A 16726-nucleotide genomic window follows, 5' to 3' on the forward strand; every position below is an offset into this window, starting at 1 on the left:
AACCTGGTTTGTAAACAACTTCATTTTCTAGTGGGATGTTAGCTTTGTTCCTTGTCTTTACAATCGATTTTTGTAGTTTCGTGTGTCACATGTCGTAGGGAGTATATATCGAGTATCGAGCCAAAATTGAAGTTCTCAAGCTGTAAGTTTTCAAATATTCTTTCCTCTTTTACAAATATTGTAACAAACCATATATCCTGGCATCAACATTATATCAATAGTTGATGAGATATGATTTCTTTTCTGAAAATAATACAGTATACATATTTCAGTCAATTAGATAAAAAACAGTCAAATCAAAATCTTTACGTAACGCATCTCTCGACGCACTGTCTCCTCGATCCGCACTGTTACTGTTAACGATAAGCGTCACTGCTAATACGCGCCCCCAGAAACTCTCATTCTCGATCGAATGCAGTTTTAATGATGTCGGGCGTCGCATGTCACCGCCGAACGGTGGTGGTGATTTGGCCGTTTGGACAAAAAACTGGTACTGCAAGTCAGAGCAATATTTGCACCTGTATACGCGCGATCGGGACCGATCCTCCGTAATGGCTAGAGCGAAGCTCAAGAAAGAGTTGCAACAAACGCAACCAAAGTAGCTGCCTGTTACCCAGACTATCCCCGAAGCAGCGTCATCAGTCGCTCATTAGGTGTAGTTTGTCGATGCCTGTAAACGCTTCTCTGCACGCATCAAACATTTCTCGTGTGTGCGGTCTCCCATGCTTAGACACTGCATCTGTTGAGATGGTTCACTTTCAGTTTTGCTTTCGCTCAGTCGCTCAAGATTTTCTGCATCCCGATCATTGCAACGGTTCCAGTTTTGTGTCCGTCCGTAAATGCGATCATAAACATCGGTATCAATATTTATTAATGTGCTTTCTATGCCGTACGTCACAATTACTCTACTGGTGCTTCCACAGATAACCGGAAGAGATATGTGATAGGAGCAGTTGGTATTTCTTTATATTCAGCATTTTAATGCGATAAAAAGACATATATTTTGTGTATCGTAATAAAAATGCAATCAAATAATGTATAAATACCTTTATGAAATTATTATTGCGTAATATGAGCCACCATATTAATGCTTCTAACAATTCCTTTCTTCTCATAGTTTCAATAGTTTCTTTTCATTGCTAGTGTCTTTTGCGCTACAGGAATAGAAAACGGGTTAGGTTAGCGTGTAAAATGTTATAGAAAATATGTATAATATCGTTTATTGTCCATTTAAATCACCATTACCTCCTGGCAAGGATTGATTCACAATTGCAATACCCTACAATACTTCAGTGTGCGGCGCTCGTGAGTACTAAACAATCATTAACTCTAACATTGCTTTTTTGTTGTGTTGTTTTGCTATCCTCTACTTTGTTGTAAGATACAACGGAGTTTAAAATGCATAGTATAGAATAATGTGTTAAAATGCATTAAAGGCAAGTACTGTCCCGGAATCGTGCATTAAAGTCTGGTCTTAGAAGTACTGAAAAATCAGTCCAAGGGACTCAATTACAACGAGATTTTTTGTTTTGTTACCAGATTTGGTTGTTTTGTTAGTGGTGCTGCGTCACCGTTCGTATGCTGTATCACAGCGTGAAGTTGACCTATCTTTTAAGAAACAGTTTTAATTGCGCGTCGATTGGATGCTGTCTGGCTCGGTGGTAGTATCCGTTGCACCTGTGTTGCTGTTTCCATTGATTGTGTCGTCAAAATGATCGTTCACCGAAATGCCTACCTTTTCCATCAATTCGGACAAACGTTTCGCCTTCCGTTCCTCGTTGTGGGAAATGATTGCACACAAATGTTCGGTTAACATTTCCTTCTTTTCCAACGCCTGATGAAGCTCGACCTTGGCTTTGAGGAAAAGATTTTCTATGGTAAGATAATTTTTCCTGCGATAAGAAACAGAACGGTTTTGATTTAGATGGTTAAAATATCATGAGCTGATACAACGTTCAACTAACTCAACACTCGAAAAGTGCAGGCTCGCCGCATCGATCTGTTTACGTAAAATTGCTACATCCGATGCCAGCTCGGAGTCTAGTTTGCTGAGTTCGGACTTAATCTCCTGGATTTTGCTTGCTTCCGCTGCTGTTTTTTGAGCACTAAAATAGAACAATGTTAATGCAAATAAATATTCTTGTAGGTACTATTCCGGACGCAGAATCACACGGCCTTACTGTTGCTCTATAGCCTTATGAAGTATGTCCCGTTTCTGCTTATTCTGCTCTTCCATCATTTTTCGCTGCTGTTCAAAATCTTTCAACGACATGCCTTTGAATGGAGTAAGCACATCGTTCAGGTTGGTTCGCAAACCGGCCAATCCTGTCGTACTGGTAGCAACAGTTGGTTCGGAATGTTTGCCCACCGTTGCTGGTAGGTTCGGAAGTACTAGAATGGATTCATCCACCGGAGCATTCATCATTACTGGTAGTGGTTTAAAGGCAACAGCTTGTTGGATTGGATGTTGAGGATAAATGCTTGTGTCGACACAGCTGACGGTACTGAGGTTGCCGTTTACTGTTGATGGTGGTGGAACAAATTTCACCGCGCCCGGCGGTACTTTAGGTTGTCTGCTGTGGGGACGCGACAGTTCTTTTGCTGAAACGAGTGACCCATTTCGCTTACAATTTTCAGTGCTTAAAACAGTGAGTTTACAATCACTACTTACCCGGCTCTTTGCCACCCGCCTGTCGGGTGATCTTGAAGATATCATCGTCAGAAAACCCAACAAATTGTTTGGACATTTTTGATAAAATCCCGTAAATTCACCAGCTCCGTTCGGAAGGTCCTCGACTACAGTTTGTTTACGTAGACGCTGTCAAACAAGGCTTGCACAAACTGCCAAACGTGTTGCGCTAGACAAGATGTATCAAGGAAAGGTATGCCGAAGCTACATTTCCTACTGTGCGATACATTATCGAGAAAATTTAATTTTACCGTTATTTCGCGCAAATCGCAAACGATACGTTTTATAAAGAACTATTATTCTAATCATCTTCTAACAGGTCGAAAAATAAACATAAACCAAAGATCATAATACGATTTGTTATGTCACACATTTTATTCTATAAATGTATATTTTTAATGAATTTCACAAATAATTTGTTCGTTGTGTCGTTTATTGTTAACTGTTCCATCCACAGGTCCTAGTCTAGTTGGCTTATTATAATTATAATGAGTTATAGTATAATGAGCTCTCAGAACTGATGAAAATCTACTAGTTCCGGCGAGCGGTTCCGGGAATTGTTCCAGCAGGCCAACAAAACGGTTGAAGGGTATGATACTAATATAAGTAAGAATAGTACAAGTTCAATTGCTTATTTATCGATAGTCATCCATTCTTTCAACACGGATTTAATAGCCTCATTTTGAAGCTTATCGACTCTTTTGCTCGATTGCTCTTTTACAGCAATCAATGATTCCTTGCTTAGGTAAACATTCAACAATGCGAGTATTTTTTGTGTTAAGTCTATACGATCAGCTTCCTTAAATACCTTTCCTTGCGGTACAATTTCAATACTGTCCAGAAGCTCTCCAAGCAAATCGTAGTTTTGCATCCGCAGTCGAATACTTTCAGGGCGGAATGTTGTTTTACAGAGATTCAATAGTTTATCGATGATTTTTTCCTTATTCTCTGCATAACAGTGTCTGATAATCGCTCGGGCGTATCTTGGAACTCGCTCCGTAAGGTACCGTTCGATATTCAGGTTGAAATGTTCTGTACAGTACGCCACAACCCAATCGAAAACATCTGGGAATGGTTTTCTTATAGCAACTTCCAAAGCATCCTCTTCGTTGGGATTCGCTTCAAACAGCATGCCTTTAAGTATGCTGAGGTCACCAGTATCGTCTTCCGCATCGACATACTCGTCGTCACATTGTTTCAGCGCTTCCAGCAACAGGAGCATTTGTCTTTCACCGAGCCGCTTCAGATTGATTTCGTTTGAATTGTTTCCCTGCAAACTGCTGCTCGCTCCGAATCGGAAACACAACGGTTTTAGTAATTCTGTTGGAGCGACAGACAACAACACCCTCAGGGTATTGAAGGTCGCATTATTTAACGCCATTCTAATGCACATTGGCAAAATGTTTTGACCGCTGTAGAGGTACGAACTGATGATACCTTTCTTGCGCAACGAAAGACACTGTGCATCGTGCAGAAAGAAATCAATAAACTTATCAGCAATGTTTGCACGCGACACACAAAAGTAGCGCTTCAGAAAGGAATGGAAACTATCCTCATCAATGTCGCCCAACATGCAAATACGCACCAGGAAGTAATCCATCACTGTACGATGTATGAAATTGATGCTTTCGGACGAATCGAACTGAATCATTACGAGACCGAAGCGTTGTAGCTGCTCGTAGTGCTCCGGATTGCTGTAGCAGTTGTACTCTAGCTCGTACGCCAGCTGTGCATGTTTCGTGTAATATTCACTCTTTATCAAGTTCCTGGCCCACACGTGCAGCTTATCCATTTCGTCGAACTTGCCACGCAACGTGTTTTCCAACTGACTCTGCACGAATGTATCGTAGATGGAACCGATTTCGTAATTCGTGTGCCATTGGATGTTGGGCTTGCGGATGCGATCGTGATAAATGGTTCCCATAATTTTGCACAGCTGAGGCACTTCCAGGAACGATTTGCATCCGGTACCCTTCAGTAGCTGGTCAAAGTTGGAAATGAAAATGTGCACATTTTGCTCTAAATCGGGCGACATCTCGTTTGGATCACTGAGCCATAGCTGTTGGAAATATTGGACGTATGGAAACGGTGCCAAGCTGTAGAATGAAGCATTCTTGTAAGCCTTCTTTAAAGCTGGTAACGATTCCTGCCTTGTAGCAATTAGTAAAGAGCAACAAGCTGCATGCTGCAACATTTTCACCAAAAAATTGGTTACAACATTTTGATATTGCTCCGCCACTTCGTCAAATCCATCCACTAATAAGCACACCTGCGCCTTCTCCAGACACTGTTGAACGATCTCATCGACAAATACACTCCGGGGAGCTATGTGGAGCAGTTTTTGTAGCATTCGCAATCCAACCAAAGACGGTATGTTGTCGTCTTGCGTCATTACTTTGGCTATTGTTTTGGCTCTAACGTACAGGCATATAATCCCATCCACATTTCGTGCCACTTCGCCGATTCGTAACAGTTCCGTCGTTTTTCCCTGACCAGCTGTGTCACAAATGATTGACACAGCACGCGCTGGACGAAACAGTAATTCGGTATGTGTAACTATCTTTCCACCTTCTCCTAGCAGGTCACGATCGATGTACTGCCGCTCGTCGGACTTGTAGACATCTGATTTCACTGTTATATCTGTAAGCGTACTTAATTCTTCAATCTTCTTAATACTGTCAATAGCCTCGTTTGTTAGATAGTTTGAAATAGGTAACTTTGTGCCATCCATACTTATGCACTTAATTTCGAGCTGTTCATAGTCCACGGTCACGTCGCACAGTTCTACATCATCTACAACATTGGGCACAATGGTACTAACGGTTTGTTCTGAAACGATTGCTATTAATTTAACCTTCTTTTCCAGCTGTTCCACGATCTGTTTCGAGCAATGCGCAATATTTGGCAAATCCAGCAGTATTATGAATTGTACTTCTCCACTAATTAATCCCTCTCCGAACGGAGTAGTTTGAATAGCCGCAAATGTCTCCAGCAATTGTTGCAAATCTGCCTCATTGCTTACAGCCAACGAGTTACGATTGGCGAAATCTTTCGTTATCCGAGCTGCTGTCCATGCTGCTTTCGTTTTCGACAGTATCGTTAATTCACGTTCCTCTCCGTTACGAAAAGAATTAATGGTGGCATGAAGTTCTTCGAGACTCTCTTTTTTAAATTCTATACCTTTGGGTGGCTGTACAACTAGCTTACCTTTAAGCTCAATCATTTTCAGTAATAGTTCTATGCTTGCCTTGCTTATGAAACAGTCCTGTTGCGGTGCCTGTTTTTTGGCTTTCTTTTGCTCTAGTTCACGTTTTCGTGGTTCAGTTATCAAATAGCGCTCAAACGATTTCTCGTTGAACTGATCGCCGAATAAATCCTCTATCGCTTTCACCATCGTATCATCTTTGGGAACTTGAACGTAATATATAAAGTGCTCAAAGAACCAGTTTAACGTTTCCTCCTTTAAACCTTTGTACTGAAAACTACACGCTACAGGGCTAGTATTCGATGCGTTGAGCTTTTCCACATTGAAGGTGTCAGTTGAAAATGTGACTGAGTTTAGGCTGGTGATGTCGAACGTTGGATCTTTGGGATTTGTATATAGCATTTCACATGCGACTTCAAAACTTAGCCGAAAGTGTCTCGCATTCTCTGAGAGACTTGAAGCGCCCTGCAGGAACTGTTCCCGAAATCTTACCTTCGGTACCGAATCAGTGGATTTATCTACCAGCTCCAGAACTTCACATGCAAGTGTCTCAGCTACCGTTTCGTTCAGATACGTATACGGCTTTGGATAATCTTTTTTGCGTGATTGTGATTTGCAGTCGTTTGCCAGCTTCTGCGCCGTGTCAAACATAAAGAGAGCTTTCCAGTGTTTTATCCGGTACTTCTTGATGCTATCGATCGTTAGCACCAAATGTGGTTCACTGCTAATATGCTCTTCAACAAACTTTCTTGTCGTTGCGTGAAGATCGTTCGCCGTCCAATAAATCATTTCCGTGGGCGCACCATCCTGCTGGTATGTTTCTGATTTTGCATATGTGATGTAGGCATCCAGATACTTCTCAACACTAGATTTTTTGCCTTGCAGTACATCCTGAATGGACAGCGTTTTTGTTTCATCAGTGGTTTGTTTGGCTTGGATCAGGTACAGACCTCCGTTGTACGCCCCCTCGCCATTGCGGTTAATTTTCAAAATCACATCATCCATTGCGCCGTAGGTGTCTTCATTGCCTTCGTACAGTACCGAGTAATCATATTTATCGTGAACTAGTCCAATTACGTAGTAACATAAGCGGTATTGAAAAACAACTCCATCCGTTGTAGCTTTATTTGCCATTCTTCAATGGTGACGCAAGCTTTGAAAATAAAGATCATGTAAATAATGAATACCGAGAAGAGAATTGTGATGACACTGTCTATCGTTTTAGGAACTGCAACGATTCAGTGACTAATATTTAATTATAATCTAATGTTAGGGGATAATTTGACTTCGTTACCTTGAACAATAGGCCACAACAGATTTTTGCTCAAAGAGTTTGAATTCAATTTTACGAGTAAAACCTCTGCTGACTGCTGAATCGTTTACACTTTTACACTCTGTTTCGTGTACGGCAAAATATGCGTTGCTCCACCCTTCCAACCTTCCTGGGTGGTCACCAAGTAATTTACAACTGCTCTTGTTTAACTATTACGCACTAGCGTTGCATTTCGCTACCCACGATCACGTTTTGGTTTTGGACTTGTAAAGACTGAATCCACGATCGTTGTACCAAAGTTTGTTTTGGTTGGTAGTTTGCAGCTGTCAAACAATGTTAAGGTGCCCGCACACGCGAGCAAATGTTCGATTATGCCGACACTGTTGCTGCATCGATACTCTGGATTTGTTTAGAAAAGTTATTTGAGGCGATAAGGAAAATATGTTGAAGCAAATAATATTGCAAGCAATGAATTTCGTTGAGTTGACTGAGTAATTTTTGCAGTAAAGGTTAAGGAAATGCGCAAAATAAAAAAGCGGGTTGAAATTATTCATAATTCTAATAACGCACACACAACCCGATTATCAACCATTGCTGCGGAGGGCGGTCCAGATGAGATTTCGACCATGACCGTTGGTGTATTAGATTGAAACCATATTGCAACACCATTAGATCATTAGTGGTATACGAATGTGAAAATATTAGTTACAAGAAAACACCGATCTTATTTGTGCGCAGCTAAAAGACAATTTAAAAAATATTCTAAGATATAAAACTTGAATTTTATTAAATTTACGTACTGGAATCTTATTCTTTGGATAATTCTCTTTTTTTGTTTCTTTTCTTTTAATTTGTCATACTTCCGAATTATTTTGTGTTCCACTCCCCGTATTGTCCGCTGCACCACTTGCAACTTTAGTTGATTTTGTTGTGCCAGGCGTCATTGGCGGTTGATTTCTGTGGAAAATAATCCTTCGCTGGGATTTTGTGCTTTTGCAATCAGAACAGCGAAGAACTGCCCAGTAAGCGTTGCTGTAATTAGAACGATCACACATAAATTGATATGGTTTTGTGCATTTTAAATACGTAAATAATTTCATCACTAACTAACCGATAGTGCCGACTACCGAGCGCATAGATGAAGGGATTAAGTACGGCCGAATGCCAAGTGAGGATCGATGCCAGCACGTGTACATCGCCAGCCTCGCCAGCAGCAGTTGCAGCACCCTCCAGCAGCACATTGGCGATCGTAAGCGGCAGAAAGCAGAGCATGAAGCAACCGAATATAGCAGCCGTGGTTCGTGTCAGATGGCGCTCATCATCGTCGTTACTCGACCCGGTAACGGTTCCGGGCGTGGAAGGAGCCGCAACCGTCGGTTTGGCCGCATATCGTTGCATGTTGCGACGCTGTCGTCGTACTGCACCGATGATGGCCGTGTAGCACAGCACGATGGCACAGAACGGTAATGCGAATCCCACGATGAAGATGAATTTCTTTGGACTGGCGGAAAAATTTCCCGCCGAAGTGATCGACGGTAAGACTGTGCAGGAGAATGTTCGGCGATCGAATCCGAGGCGACCCCATGCTTCAAATAGTGGCAGAGCCTGCGGATAGTGAGCGTTGGTAAAGCCATATTCTATAGAAGTTTTAAGTTCTAAAAGGTCTTAGCATCTCACGTTCAACCATCAAGCCATTACTCACCATCAAACCGTAGGGAATGGCCCAACAAACTGCCAGCTGCAGTGGTACCATACCGGGCGTCCGATAGACCGATCCATACCAATTGGGATGCACTATCAGCACGTACCGATTGACGGTTAGCGCCACCAAGCTCAGCACGGAAGTGGCTACCGTACCGTACAGTGCCACTGGGAACAGTCTGCACCACAAACTGCTGGACACGAATGGCCATCTTCGGCGACCGTAACGAAGCGCCATAAGGGGCATGACCGCCACACAAAACAGTAGGTCGGCGGTGGCCAGCGACATTACGAAAGCGGTCGTCGGTTGACGGCGCCGCTGCCTTACCGGGCGGTTTCGACCGAGCGCTAGCAAAGTCGTCACATTTCCTGTTGGGCAAAACCAAAAAAATAAATAAATAAACCGTCCAGAATGTTAGAGGCGCCTTCCAATCGACCGACTTCAACGGCGCAAAAGTGGTTCCGATATAAATAGACAACAAACAAACCGATTGTTCCCAGTACCGCGATAAAGGTAGCGCTCGATGCGGCCACGATCGATATTTCCTTGGAGCAGAATACACCATCCTCTGCGGCGTAGCTAAACGGATCGCTGAGATTTCCGATCGGGTCGTCAATCATGGTTTAAACACTGGCACTTTTCTTTTGTTACACGCTCGAGATCAACGGGACGCCTCACTACGGGAGCTTATGGAGTTAATTAAATATTGCTATCTTCAACGCACACACGTGTAGCATAATGGCACTGGGAGGACGCTAGGAGCACACTAAGAATCATTCACACAATACGCTACTTAGGGTAACGCGCAGCCACGCAAACACGAAACCCGATGCGATCACCCCGGAAGCGATCGGCCTAGTTTCGTGGGTGATCGTAATTGATTAAGTACGGATCAAAACGTTCATTAACGAAGGCGATATGCAAACAGGCGTACACAATCATTCGCACGGAACCGTTCCGTTTGGCGTCAGCAAACAAACCGAATTTTTGATAGTGCCAAAGCACAGGTTCCTTGCGAGCTCCAAACGTGAGCGTTACACCAGCGTCACCGCACAACGCTGCAGTCGGAACTGTTGTGCCCGGCCGGTCGAGCAAAAAAAAAAAAAACGGGCCCGCTAGTGGGCTGGATGCGAAAGTGAGAGTGATAAATATGAAAACGAAAGAACGCCTCCAAAGACGCACAAGACACCACCCGTTAGGGATGGGATTCTTAAGACTTGCGAGCGTAACACACGATCAGCGCGGGTGTTACGGGGTTGGAGGGAGGCGTGAGATGAGTGTGCGGTGCGCGATTAAAACGGCCCTCGGACATCCCTCGCATAATGCGCGCCACTAGGCTGGAAGATAAGTCGAAGGGTGCTTGAGTGCCAGTGTGTAATAAGAACACCATATACCACCCGAACAGTGAGAAGCGAAAACACACCATCCAAACATCGCCATGCAACAATGCGAAGTTGGTGGAGAAATGTTCAGAACAGATGCGTTTACCATATAGACCACGCGATGTGGACGCGGATGAGAGGGGAGCCGTTCTTAACGGACCGGGGGAGTTGGGCGCAGCTGAGCAAATGAACTGAAACCGGCCGCGATGGGAAAAAGCTGGCCGGCAAAATGAACGCAAACACCCGGAATGCAGATGTGTGGTGTATGTGTGTTTTTTTTTGTATTTCCTCTCATCGTCTGCTCTCCTTTCTCCTTCAAGAACCCATGCGTAGTGCAAGCGGGCAGAAGCACTACGGTTCTTGAACGGAGACGTCGCATAACGCCGGGAGCATGAATCGAAGTGATTCAAACATTTGGTTTGTTTCACGACGAATGCTCTTGAGAATTCGACGAACACGACATGGCCCCACGTCGAGGATTACTCGGGGGAGTAGTTGTTATGCTTCAGTGCAATATAACATAGAGCCGCGTAAAGCGCATCGCAAACGGCGCAAGATGCAGATATGGTACCATCTTCAGCCAGATTCATTCATAAAGTGTGTGGTGTTTGTTCTAAACAAACGTTATCGGCGGGGGAAAATTCAAACTAAAAGCATGATTCGAGAGCCTTGGTATCTTCGTTGTTCTTCAATTTTCTATTACGAAATTGGTTTCAAAAATGCGTGTATGTTTTATACTCATGCGTGATCATATAAAAGATTCAGACAGATGGTATTTATCTGTAATTAAAAATTAATACACGAAAAAAAAAATCCATGTTAAAATGTATTTTATGTTATGTATAGAGTTTTGAAATGTTTTTGAAATCGGGAACTGATTCATCGTTATTTTAATTTACTCCGGATTACTAGGTGGCAAGATGATCAGGTAGACTGGTCATTTATTAGCAAGCTGTTGGTTTTCAATTCGGTTTGGGTAAATCATTAGATTTGTATGAACTTGAGCGCACCGGTCCGCTCTTTGTGGCGAACTGAACGAACGGTTCAGATTCTTTGTTCTTTTGTCTCTCATAATTTATATCGTTCGTATAGTTCGCTCAACCAACCGTTCCAGGGCGATCATCAAATGTTAATACCGTTCTATATTATAGTATATGGATTATAATATACTATATTGAATGTATACAGACTGTATTGCTAGTGAAAATGTTTGACTGTAATAAACTTTGTATAAAATTGAAGGAAAACATATTATGCTGGATAACAAAAAATAAACTACGAGAAAATTCAAGGAGAACTTCGAAAACTTCCCATTACAAACTGCAAAAGCAAAAAGTTTTGTTGGTAAAAAAAGCTGCTAGATCAAAGAAAATTCCTGACAAACTTTGGGAAGACTTAAATTCGATATATTCTGGAGCACCGGATTTTTTCAAGTCGAATTCAAGTGGTTTCCGATTTTACATCGCTAGCAAGAACATAAGCTTGAATCACACGTTCAACCTGTTGTAATGGCAGGCAACATAGTAATGACAATTGGAAAATAGACATTGGATTAATACTCAAGCTGCGTATAAGCGCCAAACCATGCCAAAGTTGTTAATACCCGTCTCGACGATAGTGTGTTAACTTTACTTAAGCTATTGTACTTATCAAATGGGATATTTTTAACGATTAACGATCAAAGTAAGATTCAAATAATTTATTACATATCATTATGAGCCACTGCTTCTAGTTCGGACATTACAAAAGACGTTACTGTACCTTTAAATCCGACGGCCAATCGAACATGCTAGACACGTGTCAATGTGGTGCAGTAATTACAAACAAATGTCCTCTTGGCTGTAGGAACAGATCATCCCTTTTGAAAGCTTATGTGTGGGTGCCGGTGGCCCATTCCAATAGCTGTAGAGTGGAAAAGTTCAGCAGAAGTTTCCCTTGACGGATTTCTTCCAGCTGCTGGAGATGATGAAACCAACGGGATACATTCAGGAAGTTTTCCTTTTCGAGTGGTTGCAGGTTTGCCTTTAACGTGTAGAAAATATTGATTAGTACATGAGGGGATTGAAATTCTGACACAATGTTCGCAATGCTTTAACAAATACCATAGTTTCGTGGATCGTATGGAAAACCACAACGTCCGCCACGCTGAGAGTATCGTTTACCAAGTACGATCGGGATTGCAAGTAGAAATTGAGTTCCTTAAAAAACAATAGAGCATATCTTTGATTAATACGACCTAGCAATATTCAAGACGGTATAAGACAACGTACTTCCAACAGGTTCTTGGCCGTGTGCTTATCCTTGTTAGATGGAGCCACAAACAGTACGGCATAGTCCAGCCACTGCAGTATTTGGCATTCCGTTTCAAAATCCGAATGAATCTGTCGCACTGAGGACTTTTTCGATTCGCGGATCAGCGACTGTACTATGGAGGAAAATCCTGAGATGCTGGGTTCCGAGGAGGATTTGGTCCTGGTTAGAATCTGTAATAAAGCATGGGCGTGAGCTGTGTCTGCATAGATGCACATTGACAATGAACATACCTTTTCGGAATTGTAGCCCACTTTTCCAAGTGGCACCTCGAGAAAGGTGGCAATACGCTTTGTATTATCAACGCTGCACATGTTTAGGTTTCGACACAGTTCCGAACGCGGTTCGATGAAAAACTGAATGTTTTCTTTTTATTTTGGCAACGTTTCGATTTGACTGTCAAATACCGGTGCTGTCAAAAGCTTTTCCCAGGGTTCTGCTAAAGGACTCGTTCGGTTATTTTATTTTATATTGTTCTAGTTTGTTAAGCAGTTAAACATACATTGTAATGACTCGATAAGTTAATTAATCAGTTTTATGAACAAAATTTCAGTTCGATAGGAAGCATGAAATAGACGCAAAACATAACCGAGACGCTGATGGAAGGTTTTGTTCCACTGTGGCATTTTTGAACCGAGATATACTGTGGTACTTTTGTTAAAATTTTATTGTTTTTAACAATCAGAACTAAAACGAGACATAAAACAAACATTACCGAATTAGGGATTCAACTTCACAGCATTCATTTTTATTTCACTTCAACAAAATGACCTATTTGGACAACACCCACAGTGCACAGCATTTTTGACAGTTTTCGCAACAAGAAAAAGTTCTTCCTCTCTTTCCCCCGGCCTGTTTACAACGCAATTTCAAGCAAGAGAAGAGACGAAGAACGAAACAAGTGGGAAAAAATCGCGAAACATAGCGCTAAAAATACAAGCTATGAAGTCATATACACAAGCAGTGAAGAAGCGTTGAAAAGAGTGCGTGCAAACGTTTTTACTGCCCTAGCTCTCGAGTGTTTTTATTAGCGCCGAGTCGTTCTTCGCCCAAGACAGGTTCCAAATAAGGGGGCCAAATTTCCCACAGATCCGCCATCGATCGGATCAATTCGCTATAGTAACATTCCGCTGGACAGTGAAACGGTGTCGCGAAAGTAATCAGTTCATCACATCGAAGGAGCATCAACCGAGCATCGAACTAGTAGTCGGGGTGCGTTTAGGACGGTTAAACTACAAAGGTAATAACATCGCTGCTAGCAAGAAATGAATGAATTCTGGTTGGCGTGTGCAAGGCATTGTGCATCCGCCCAATTGAACGGGCAACTATGATTGAACGGATTAAGTTTGATAAGCGTTGATGAAGATGTGCCAGACTCGTCTCTGTGCGTTATAAGCTGCCCGAGCACGACGAAATACGGCACGGTTTCGTAGCAGAGTGGGAATCGGTACGGGTGCGAATTACGTCAACCAGTCAAAGTAAACCATGGCGTCGGGAAGCGAGAGCATCTATCAGGGTTATGTTCTTTTTTGTTCGCCGTTGTTGACCGTGTTTGTGTTGCGCTCTGCACTGTGTGGGCCATGTCAAGCTCACCTGTGCTTATTGAATAAAACAACAAGCACGCGTGGTGTACAGCGATATGTGCAAAGGCAAAACGCTAATTATTGAACTCCCGATCGGGTGGAGGTGTACCAAACGGTCGTCGCACGGGTGGGTTGGTTTGGCCCAAAGAGGCACAAAGAAGCGGCGGAATGTTCCGGGGAGTCGCTGTAAAGTTCTAGTAGTGGCGAGCGAAAGACCTTCGGATGTGGATTGGTCGAATGGCCTTGTACGTGTGTGCGTGTGGGAGTAGTGTCGAAATTTTTGTTGATAATTTACACACAAGACAGAAATTTCCCTTGCCAACGCAAAGCAAATCGTACCGATGGGTGATCTTGCGTGTCGCTATTTTGTTTGCCATTTCATCGGTTCCTTATCTGCCGGATGGAATTCCAGCGAACGTTATCTTCTACACGTTGTTTCTATTAATTTGTATAAAGTTTGTCTTATACAGATCATTGGAACGTTCAGCAATTGTTTTATACATTTCATTTCTTTGTTATATATTGATACAAGATTCGATTAGTTGTATAAAATAGCTGGAAGCAAGTAAACAACATAATCGGATTTGAAAGCTCTGTGAACGTGTCGGTAGTTATCATAAAAATAACACTTGCCGAACAAAACACAAAGAGCAACGTGGAATTGACGCACAAAGAAATTTGCTTACAAATTTGTCTTTCTTTTCGAGTTGTTGGTCAAGCGTGACTCTGGTACCTGGTCTTGAAGGTTGCATGTTTAGCGAGCGACGAATTAAGGGTCGCATGTTCATCCACGAACGCAACTCCCTTTTGTCCCTGGTCAACAATAACCGCATAAGTAGCGCACAGATCCATAGTTTCGGTTTCGTTGATGATTCAGCTATAAGCTTGTGAAATTCGACTTAAATTGACGTACGTCACTAGCTGGGTTTCAATTAGCTGGAATTAATAGTAGCACCAGATGGCTAGATGTGTTGGATGGATCGTAACTAATCATTTGATTTCTTGATCTTTCTTGCTCGCAGATGACTAAGGATGGACCACCGCCGTACGGGTTCGTGCCACCGCCATCGGCACCACCGAGCTATGCGCAGGCTGTTGGAGGTGTTCCACCGTCCAGCCCGTTCACGCCGCAGCAACCGGTACTGACCGGTGCACAGATCGTTACCACGGTCGTACCGATCGGTCCGCAGTCGACACACATGATATGTCCTAGCTGCCATTCGGAAGTTAACACCAAGACGACAACATCGCCGGGAATGATCGCTTATGTGTCCGGTTTCCTGATCGCACTGTTTGGGTAGGTTTCGATGCCGTGCATGCCGACTGATACGTGTTCGTTTCTTTGCAGACGTTTTTCGGCTCTTGTGTAACCAATGGACAACACAAGCTAGTAGTGCGGATTAAGTCGACTTGGTAGAGTAGTGCGGATCAAGTCGGCCAGATCTATGTCGATATATTTTAGTTCTTTTTCTAGTTCCCTTCAGGTAACTGAAGTATAAAAATTTCAACAGAATCCTCAGAACAGAAGGAAATGCTAAGACTATTCAAAATAAAATCGAAACCTCTGTATGTTGTATTACAAGGTCGAGGTTTCAGTGAATTGTGCACTGCTTTGCTTGCGATCGATCAAGACATGCGATAAGAACAAACTCTTGCAATCGTGTGGAGGTGTTTCATCATACTGCATGTCAGCGAGTCAAACACAAAACACGACTTCGGAAAAGACACTTTGATGATCGAACAATTTGTGTGGATTTTCGGTATAGGAACTGCACAGGAAGCACTGAATGTAGACAACCAAAAACTGGAGATGCTAACATTTTTTAGGTTTTATAGATTCAAGTCAATATTAGGATGATGTTCGAAAATCTATTTTAATGCCGAATGGAATAACTAAAGAATGCAGGAAGAATGTAGTATATTGGTAGTATTTATTGCCTTAGATTTCTTTTTTTAATTTTCTTCAGTACAGAGCCTCAAGTTCTTGCTTCCCAAAGTTCTTGCTTCCCAAAGGTAATAACTGATGTGTCTCAATTTGTCATTTTAGATGCTGGTTGGGATGCTGCCTAATACCGTGCTGCATTGATGAATGTATGGATGTACATCATACGTGTCCTCACTGTAAAGCCTATCTGGGACGGCATAGACGATAAAAATCCGGCGCGCCTAACTGTGGCCGCGTACACCGCCATCCAGTTTACACACTGATACATCGAGCGTCACGGTGGAAGATTCGTGCGACGAAAAGGGCAAAATGTAGCATGGGACAGGGAGATTATGTCGTATGTGTGTGTGCGTGTGCTTAACGATTCCAAATCCAATATGCTTCAAAGCGACTCGGTCGGTGTCCTCCTGTGTTCTTGAAACTTGAGCTACTCTACTACCCACTACCCACTAAGTACTAAGTGCATCATGAATTGTTGTAGTTGATTTGCAAACGTATAGCAAAACTCTAGGGCAAATAGGAAGTAATGGGGATGGGTTCTAACTAGCGGTGGCTATAGATAAGGCGCGATAAAGTCTTACAAAAAAAAAACTATACGACGTCGAGTGTGCTTCAAATCAAGCCTTTATCGATGCAC

At 42.6% G+C, this 16726-nt stretch overlaps 5 protein-coding genes across 5 annotated transcripts; 1 reads left to right on the forward strand and 4 right to left on the reverse strand.

Annotated features, from left to right (window-relative positions):
• Nucleotides 1–1624: 1624 nt before the first annotated feature.
• Nucleotides 1625–2747, reverse strand: LOC128714635 (RAB6-interacting golgin). The gene is made up of 4 exons (XM_053809511.1): nt 2672–2747; nt 2181–2601; nt 1965–2105; nt 1625–1892 (listed from the first exon to the last, which is right to left on the reverse strand). Exons 1-4 carry the CDS (start codon nt 2745–2747, stop codon nt 1625–1627), a joined length of 906 nt encoding a protein of 301 aa, XP_053665486.1.
• Nucleotides 2748–3320: 573 nt separating this feature from the next.
• LOC128714781 (uncharacterized) lies at nt 3321–7028 on the reverse strand. Its single transcript, XM_053809662.1, has one exon. It carries the CDS (start codon nt 7026–7028, stop codon nt 3321–3323), a length of 3708 nt encoding a protein of 1235 aa, XP_053665637.1.
• A 993-nt stretch (nt 7029–8021) lies between these two features.
• LOC128713385 (protein trapped in endoderm-1-like) lies at nt 8022–9489 on the reverse strand. Its single transcript, XM_053808242.1, has 4 exons — nt 9357–9489; nt 8870–9237; nt 8279–8772; nt 8022–8199 (listed from the first exon to the last, which is right to left on the reverse strand). The coding sequence occupies exons 1-4, from the start codon at nt 9487–9489 to the stop codon at nt 8022–8024; spliced, it is 1173 nt and encodes a 390-aa protein (XP_053664217.1).
• A 2631-nt stretch (nt 9490–12120) lies between these two features.
• LOC128714058 (eukaryotic translation elongation factor 1 epsilon-1) lies at nt 12121–12875 on the reverse strand. Its single transcript, XM_053808935.1, has 4 exons — nt 12795–12875; nt 12522–12734; nt 12354–12449; nt 12121–12273 (listed from the first exon to the last, which is right to left on the reverse strand). Exons 1-4 carry the CDS (start codon nt 12873–12875, stop codon nt 12121–12123), a joined length of 543 nt encoding a protein of 180 aa, XP_053664910.1.
• Nucleotides 12876–15166: 2291 nt separating this feature from the next.
• On the forward strand, nt 15167–16298 carry LOC128711684 (LITAF domain-containing protein-like). Its single transcript, XM_053806567.1, has 2 exons — nt 15167–15441; nt 16192–16298. The coding sequence occupies exons 1-2, from the start codon at nt 15167–15169 to the stop codon at nt 16295–16297; spliced, it is 381 nt and encodes a 126-aa protein (XP_053662542.1). The 3' UTR covers nt 16298.
• Nucleotides 16299–16726: the final 428 nt, after the last annotated feature.

The sequence above is a fragment of the Anopheles marshallii genome, chromosome 3 (assembly GCF_943734725.1).
Source record: "Anopheles marshallii chromosome 3, idAnoMarsDA_429_01, whole genome shotgun sequence".
Classification (NCBI taxonomy): Eukaryota; Metazoa; Arthropoda; class Insecta; order Diptera; family Culicidae; genus Anopheles; species Anopheles marshallii.

Excerpts from the sequence above, each read along its gene's own strand:
- LOC128711684 (XM_053806567.1), top strand. The coding sequence starts at position 15,167 with ATGACTAAGGATGGACCACCGCCGTACGGGTTCGTGCCACCGCCATCG. Across the intron at positions 15,442-16,191 it reads TTCCTGATCGCACTGTTTGG|ATGCTGGTTGGGATGCTGCC; the intron begins GTAGGTTTCGAT and ends TTGTCATTTTAG.
- LOC128714058 (XM_053808935.1), bottom strand. The coding sequence starts at position 12,875 with ATGTGCAGCGTTGATAATACAAAGCGTATTGCCACCTTTCTCGAGGTG. Across the intron at positions 12,735-12,794 it reads TGGGCTACAATTCCGAAAAG|ATTCTAACCAGGACCAAATC; the intron begins GTATGTTCATTG and ends GCTTTATTACAG. Across the intron at positions 12,274-12,353 it reads ATACGATCCACGAAACTATG|GCAAACCTGCAACCACTCGA; the intron begins GTATTTGTTAAA and ends TACACGTTAAAG.
- LOC128713385 (XM_053808242.1), bottom strand. The coding sequence starts at position 9,489 with ATGATTGACGACCCGATCGGAAATCTCAGCGATCCGTTTAGCTACGCC. Across the intron at positions 9,238-9,356 it reads CGCGGTACTGGGAACAATCG|GAAATGTGACGACTTTGCTA; the intron begins GTTTGTTTGTTG and ends TTTGCCCAACAG. Across the intron at positions 8,200-8,278 it reads CTCGGTAGTCGGCACTATCG|CAACGCTTACTGGGCAGTTC; the intron begins GTTAGTTAGTGA and ends TTCTAATTACAG.
- LOC128714781 (XM_053809662.1), bottom strand. The coding sequence starts at position 7,028 with ATGGCAAATAAAGCTACAACGGATGGAGTTGTTTTTCAATACCGCTTA.
- LOC128714635 (XM_053809511.1), bottom strand. The coding sequence starts at position 2,747 with ATGTCCAAACAATTTGTTGGGTTTTCTGACGATGATATCTTCAAGATC. Across the intron at positions 2,602-2,671 it reads GGCGGGTGGCAAAGAGCCGG|CAAAAGAACTGTCGCGTCCC; the intron begins GTAAGTAGTGAT and ends CACTCGTTTCAG. Across the intron at positions 1,893-1,964 it reads CTGCACTTTTCGAGTGTTGA|GAAAAATTATCTTACCATAG; the intron begins GTTAGTTGAACG and ends TTCTTATCGCAG.